We start from the raw sequence: 7510 nt of genomic DNA, 5'->3' as shown, positions 1-7510 counted from the left end.
GACTGTCTCTCTCCCTCTTGAACGATACCGACGCCAGTTAGTTCGAGCGGATGCCGCTGTAACTAGCACTAGTTGGTCGTTTCAAATATTTTTCAAATATTTTCCCGTTATCAACGTTCCGAGCAACTGTAAGTATCTTTTAATTGTTATCGATTATCAATCGACTAGCTAACCCGCAAGTTTTCCAAAGTCTGTTTACACAAGTTATGCACAACGTTTACTCTCTGTCTATCATTTGACATTTCTTTTCGCGAGTACCGCAATTTTCCAACCGGCTTCTCTAAAAATCTCTATTCCCGCGTAACCATTGCCATTTTTCCAGATCTTTCGTTTAACTTTGAATTTCCAAATACTTGTATATTTATATATTTAACTTTGTCTATCTAAATATTCGAATAGTTCAGAGTTATATCGGACAATTTGAATCTTAGTCGTTATTAATTAATTGTTAAAGAAACCAACGATACAAACGTTAAAGATGGAGCGATCAACGACATACGTATATACAATGTATATGAAGGACATAGTACGTTTGTATTAACATTTAGCTATGTATTTCTGCAACCGCATTTTAATGAAGATGTTGATATATACATAGTTACAATCACATATACAATATTATATATTTACAGTTCATTCTAATAGTATGCGCACGCATTATATGCAATGTCATCCCTCCCATACTTTAGCCAAAAAAATATCTAGTAAAATATTTAGGAGCATGGTCGTTATCGACTCGCATCGAAGATAACAATACGATTATGTCAAATTTCGAAAACAATGGTTTCGAATTACAATATAGTTTATTCATAATATGTAATTGAAGAATTTCCCACAACTTGTTCGATAATCTGATTTATACAAAATTATGTAATCATGACTAGTATATTCACAATGCAACAGTGGTTGAAAATTTAATGTTTCTTCTATCTTGTTTTTCTTTTTTTCTTCTTTTTATATATAGACAACTAAAACAGTTGAAAAGATTGCTTATCAAATTTTATAAATAAAAAATTTAAAAAATCATCATTTTAAAAAAATATCTTTCTTCGTTCTTTCACTTTTTGTACAACCTATGTACATACATGCATACGTACATACATACATACGCACACATATATGTATATATATATATATATATGTGTGTGTGTGTATGTATGTGTGTGTGTATATGTGTGTGTGGGTGTGGGTGTGTGTGTATATATATACATGTATATACACACATAAATTATAAAATCTTACGATAAAAAAGAGCAACAGTTGTAAATCGGTATGAGATTATCATATTTTCATTTTTAAACTTTACGGAGTGAAAAAACAAATAACCTGATTGAATAAATATCGTTTTATTGCACTTTCCTGCTCGCATTAAACCGTATTTCATTTATCTTTGGTATAGTTTTCTATACGTGATGAAAAGGCCATTTGTTTGTTTGACCTACTTTACTTGTTCATAGAAAACTTTGTTTTAGTCTTATTTAATATATTACCACGCACTGTTTACACAGAAAATTGCGAATTAAAAATAAACGATATCTGCATATATATATATACATATGTATGTATCACTCTTTGTAAGTGGCATATCGCATGCACCTTTCATGGATTACTCTTCAACGTAATTAGGCAATCCAACTCCTTCTAAAAATATCGATATCCAAATATCCTAGGTATAATCTTACTTCACGATAATTAAAATAGTAGGAATTAGTCTCGAGTCATCGCTGAAATGTTCTCTTTAAATTGTAATTGGATATTTAGTAGTTAAGTGATTGGCATTGAAACTGATTCTTCAGAGTCAGATTGCCTAAATCCATGTGTGATAATAACTCAAATACATTAATTACTATTTACGTACATATTCTGACAGCTACAAAGTACTTAGTGATAAATATTATCTATTATCAGAGTCGAGTAAAGATTCATTGAAAATGTCCTGCTGAGCCTTGGCAGATGAACATGTTTAATTACTATTATATGTATTAAAGCTTGGTATGTTAACGTAGCACGCTTGTCAAAGCTGCCAATTTTCTATTTAGAATCATGTCATCTTACCTAAATAATTCTAGTTAGCAATTCAAAGAAGACTATAGTTATTACATCTTAAGTTTCGGCTGGCATTTCGACTTGCATACTTGACGATATAAAAAACGAATTGCTTATATAGTTGTACTCTTAACGCAGAGAGACAAAGGATTTTCTAATCGGTGGGTCTTTGATAATCGATGGAATAGTTAATTCTCTTCCTCCCTTATTCTCACTTTTTTTCTTTTATAGTTACTATACCGGTATTTTAACGCGTACAGTATGAACGAAATGAACGAAAAAATCTTTTTAACGCGTGATCATCTAGGATTTGCTAGATATTGCTCCTTTTATTGATTACTATAACTAAATAAGTTCAATATGACGATATATGTGTACCAATAATTAGAATTAACTATTGGCATGTGATATTTGAAATTTCTATGAGCGCCATATATATACAAATTGTGTATAATTCAAGTGAAATGTAACTGGTGTATATAACAATGTAATGAAGCGATTCGAGTTGCCATGACTCTCTGAAATGGAAGAAAAAGATCCATGCTCGCAAATGAAATCTTCTGTTTCTATTATATATTATATTATATTATATTATTATATATTATATTATATTATATATATAATATATATAATAGAATATATAATAAATATATATATATGTATATATGCGTAATAAAAGTGCAGGAACAAATTGCACGCTAATTTTATATAACGATAAATAAAGCTATCCCTTAGCTAGTTCGTTTCTTTACCATTTTGAACATTTTTTTATGGTTGTGTCTTTTTCAACTCGATTAAATCAGTAACGTCAAGAAAAGGAGTGCTATTGTTGTTGTTGCAGTTGTTGCAATAACGGACACACCTCAACTAAAGGTGTTCCTAGAATTTCTTGACATACTTGATTCATGTCGGGTTCCATCATAAGCGAAGAAATCTGATCCTCCGTTAACATTTCCACGCTAATTGTTATACAATGGAATTAATGAAGATAAAGTAATTCATACGATAAAGTATTTACGAATGGGTTACGTACCTTGCTAAGCTTTCGCTATCGGATGTTTCCTCGTCCGCATTAAGATAGGTCATTGTTTTTTCTAATGGACTAGGAACTTTCTTTCCCTTCCCTTCCACTTTCTCAGACTTTTCAGATCTCTCCTTGTCTCTCTCTGCTATCTTTGGTTCGTTAAAACGTCGTTCCGTAAGGCTAGATATGTTCAACATCATCATTCCATGATTGAGGAATTCTTTCACTCGTTCTCCTGTGCCGGCACTCCATAACATATCAAGGGACTGTCTTCTACTTGAGTTTGCTATGACAATTAACACACATATATATATATATATATATATATATATATATATATAAGCTGGCTAACTTAGTTTAACCCAAATACATTATATTTCTAAAAATATATATATAGCCAAATGTATTTACCTGAACTGCCTCCACTAGCTTCACTGCCAGCTGAACTTCTGGTTATCCAATTAGCTAAACTGGTATCGAGTTTGCTTTTACTTTTCACTGACGGACTCCTTGTTACTTCCGTTTTCTTTTCGCTGCTTAAACTAACTTCGTTTCCTTTTGGCATAGCAGGTAATGACTTTTGGGTTACTAATTTCTTTCGACTAGCTGCTTCACTGAACGACTGAATATTTGCACCATTGGTGGGCGGGTTGTTACTTTCTGGAGTCAAGTCCATTGGTAGCGGTTTATAAGGAATTTGATCTTCTTCGTCCGAGTATACTTCGTTATTGTAATATACTTCGTCCGGAGAATTATTTAAACTAATTTCTGTCCATTCCTCCCCGTTTTGTACAGTGTTATTAGTGCTTTTTAAATCCACCGGTGTTTGTATTTTCACTCGTTTTTCTATCGGCGAAAGAATATTCGACAAGTCTGACAACCGTGAGGTTGAAGAACTTGTTTGATTTAGTGTTATGATATGTTTCGTATCAGTTGTTGCAATGCTTTTTGGACGGTCTCGTTTGATATATTTCCGCGGCTCTGTGGATGAAACATTCAAGTTACTTAGGCCCAAATATTCGGAAGAAGACTCTCTATCGATCTGGATAAACATACAATGAAAGTCATTAATATACTTATAAAAATCATTTGACATATCTTATTGGTATGATGAAGAATAATTACTCTTGTAGGCACAGGACATTGTGTACTAGGGCTCATCTTCTCAGGAAGGCGCAAGTATTCGTCGCTAGTATAATCTGTACTATCAGGTGATCCAGTAACGCTAGAATCAGTTGGAGTTCCTGCATTGGGCTGTAGAGAAGGTTGGCCAACGGTATCTCTCGAACATTTATCGAAATCATCTGCTCCATCATACTTCCTAGTCTGTAAATAAGAAATGAAAATTACTATAGTGTGCAAAAAGTTACAGCTCGGACAAAAATTAGTCAACAATTATACCCTATGGATTTCGTCGCTGATTTTTTCTAGGTTTCTCAGCGCTTCGGCGTAAGTCATTTTAGCTTCACCCACTGATCTTTCTAACGCACTTACTCTTAACTTTTGCTCCTCCAACATTTGATTAAAATGCGCTTTCATTTCGTAATATGGCCTATATGATAAATCAATTAATAATTAATAGAGTTTAGAACATGTATTTTAAAGAGAAGCTTGGTACTTTTATATTACATTTTCTTTGAGTTATATCTAATAAAATAGATCTCACGTGAAGCATGTTTGAATAAAGCGGAACTTTTTGTACAAAAATGCTTATCTATGAAATATTTTATAAAAATATAATTCGTGCATAAATAGGCTGGTAATTTAGAAGAAGAAAACGATAAAGAAAAAATCGTCAGAATGGGGTTTGTTCATAGCAAAGACATAAAATAAATATGGTGTAAAAAAATAAAAAAATAATGTCTATCCTACTTACAACATGAGCAAGTTGTGCCTGTAGGCGATACTGTTTATCAGAAGCAAGCTGCGACGTGCACCCATACTGCCAACATGAATACAAACCAAAAGACATAAATATTCTAATATCTATATAAAATCAACGTAAGATAGTAAACAATAGAAACATAAATCATTAAATATACATATGGGAAGAAAGTAAACAAGAATGTTAAGGGTCATGGAAAAAGAAAACATTATTATTGAACCATTAGATTCTATATATATATATATATATATATATATATATATATATATATATATATAGAATATGTATATAAAATATGTATATATATATACACATATACATATATTAAATATATTAAATATTAATATTAATTATTAAATATTTCTTTTTATTTAATTTTTTAATTAAATTATTTTTTATTAATTGTACTAAATAGATAAGTAAATGAATAAAAAAATAAATAAATAAATACAGAAAAAAAAATATATATATGTATATATTGAATGACCAAATGCGATGCATTCCATGCATTATTAAGTAAGCTAAAGAATCATTCAATATTTAGCTAAATTGTAAGAAGGTGCATCAGGTACACACCTAGATTTAGCAATTGCACGTTTTAGTTCACGTTGCAATCTTTGAACCTCGTGTTCTGCTTTATGATATAGAGCAGTAGTGTGTCTATGTTCTGCTTCCGACAAAGCTCTCTCATGCTCGGATTCATTAACTCTGGCAGTTGCATGATTTAACATCTCCTATATAATAATGTAACAACGTTAACTTACAACATCATAAAATTGGGGTCAATAATTTTTCTCAGATAAAGTGGACATTACCTGCCAAGCATGATCGAAACATCTTCCCTCTGTCCTTAATCCTTCTTCGGCTAAGTAGACCATCTCTTTGGCTGCTGCATGCTGACTGTTGGCTCTTTCAAATCTAATTGCAGCCTTTTGTGTTTCGTGTAAAGCCTTAAAGTATGCATTACATTAGCAGTTATAGGATGTACTACGATAGAAAATAATTCTTACTTCTTTTGCTTTAAATCTGGCATCGTAATATGGCCTAGATTTTTCAATGCACGCGCCAAGTTTCTTAGCTAAGCTATCAATTTTTACCGTAGATTCACAAAGTAATTCCCTAAAAGTTGCTCTTGCTTCCTGGAAATAAAAGCTCATTGAATAATCAGTGGCTGAAACATAGTTTGTGTTTTTGTACACCTTAATTCACTTTGATAAATTGAATAGGAATGAAGTTTCAAGTCACACAGCGTTTCTTTAGACCACGTTATAAATGACTATAAGACGATCTTTGAAGCCATTATCCATTTACTCGTACCCTTCATAGCAATCACCTCAATGAAATGTAATCACAACCAGTTTCAAAACTTGCTACTAATTTGATCTCCCAAGGAGAAAGATAGTTATTTTAATTGATTATACAATGAAAAGTTAGAGTTATTTGTATAAGAAATATATAGCCTATAAGAGTAATTTTATTTTATACTTACGTCTAAGTCAACCTCAAGCTTGTTGATATCGTCAGTAGCAGTATTCAATCTTTCAAGCTCAATCTGAAATGATTGTTAAATTGTTTATGAAAAAATTAAGTGTGACATTTATACAAAAACTTACATAAGAATTATTATGCAAAAATATTGTTCTAAGTAGTAACATAGTATCATTGAAACACGCTGTCTAACTTGCAGATTAACCGATAGACTTGATTTAATAAAGCAACTATAGCAAGTGGTTAATCAGAGAGGATGATTGAGAAAGGTATAGGTGATTCTGATAAAGGAAACTTATATTCACGAAAGCGTTAAATCTGCCGTAATAAATACAAAAGTGTCGATAATCTGGATGATTAAGGTACGAGTTTTACTAAATATTAGATGCAGTTAAACGTTTTAACTGTGACAACGTGGAAATGTCAATATTATAAGTATGTATCTAGGTTTTGAAGCCTATAAGTTATTCCCAGAAAGACGCATCGGTTTACCTGTACTCTAGGATCCACTGCATCGTCAATACGATCGGAATCATCGGCACTCTCTTTCTGCACACGTCCACTCATAATTAAAGGTAAAACTGAATTTTATTTACAATTTTTCATACCACCTGTATCGTCTGCTACATATCAGGTGGCCATGTTGAATGTCAGAGCAACTAACAGTACCGTCCATGTTAAAACGGTCAAGGGCGCTTGTAAATTATCTACTGTTGTTTTACAAAACTGTACGATGAAGATATTACGGTGTTTTTTAAAAAATTCCAACACTAACTGTCCGATAGTATATATGTAGCATATGATAGAAGAAACGTTTTAAAAGCCTCGTAAAACGAGGGTATCATTCTCTTTAAAATTGTTCTTCGATACAAGGAAATGGGAAGGTAATGGGAAAGTATATGCTGGTAAAAATAACTACAAAGGATTTGGATTATATTTTAAGGCAGAACATGTATTCTATGTATGATTTATTTTTAAAATGTTAGAGTTAGTTTGGCTTGGCCGTGTTTGACTATACAAAACATGCCGCTATACAATGGCGAACATGGCTACCCAAGTGATTGGAC

At 31.9% G+C, this 7510-nt stretch overlaps 1 protein-coding gene across 3 annotated transcripts; it reads right to left on the bottom strand.

Annotated features, from left to right (window-relative positions):
* Positions 1-553: 553 nt before the first annotated feature.
* LOC117155462 (uncharacterized) lies at positions 554-7197 on the bottom strand. Of its 3 annotated transcripts, XR_013059716.1 has the most exons (12): positions 6936-7194; positions 6445-6507; positions 5966-6094; positions 5771-5905; positions 5532-5689; positions 4947-5012; positions 4472-4622; positions 4196-4396; positions 3482-4112; positions 3080-3356; positions 2799-3005; positions 554-968 (listed from the first exon to the last, which is right to left on the bottom strand). XR_013059716.1 is itself a non-coding variant. In XM_033331442.2 (11 exons), the coding sequence occupies exons 1-11, from the start codon at positions 7008-7010 to the stop codon at positions 2870-2872; spliced, it is 2022 nt and encodes a 673-aa protein (XP_033187333.1). In that variant the 5' UTR covers positions 7011-7193; the 3' UTR covers positions 2462-2869. The 3 variants fall into 3 exon arrangements, 2 of the variants coding, with proteins under 2 accessions (XP_033187333.1, XP_033187334.1); XM_033331442.2 differs by lacking the exon at positions 554-968 and having other exon boundaries at positions 2462-3005; positions 6936-7193; XM_033331443.2 differs by lacking the exons at positions 554-968; positions 4947-5012 and having other exon boundaries at positions 2462-3005; positions 6936-7197.
* Positions 7198-7510: the final 313 nt, after the last annotated feature.

This window comes from Bombus vancouverensis, chromosome 12 (assembly GCF_051014615.1).
Source record: "Bombus vancouverensis nearcticus chromosome 12, iyBomVanc1_principal, whole genome shotgun sequence".
Taxonomy (NCBI): Eukaryota; Metazoa; Arthropoda; class Insecta; order Hymenoptera; family Apidae; genus Bombus; species Bombus vancouverensis.
This window is presented reverse-complemented; position numbering and strand designations above follow the sequence as displayed.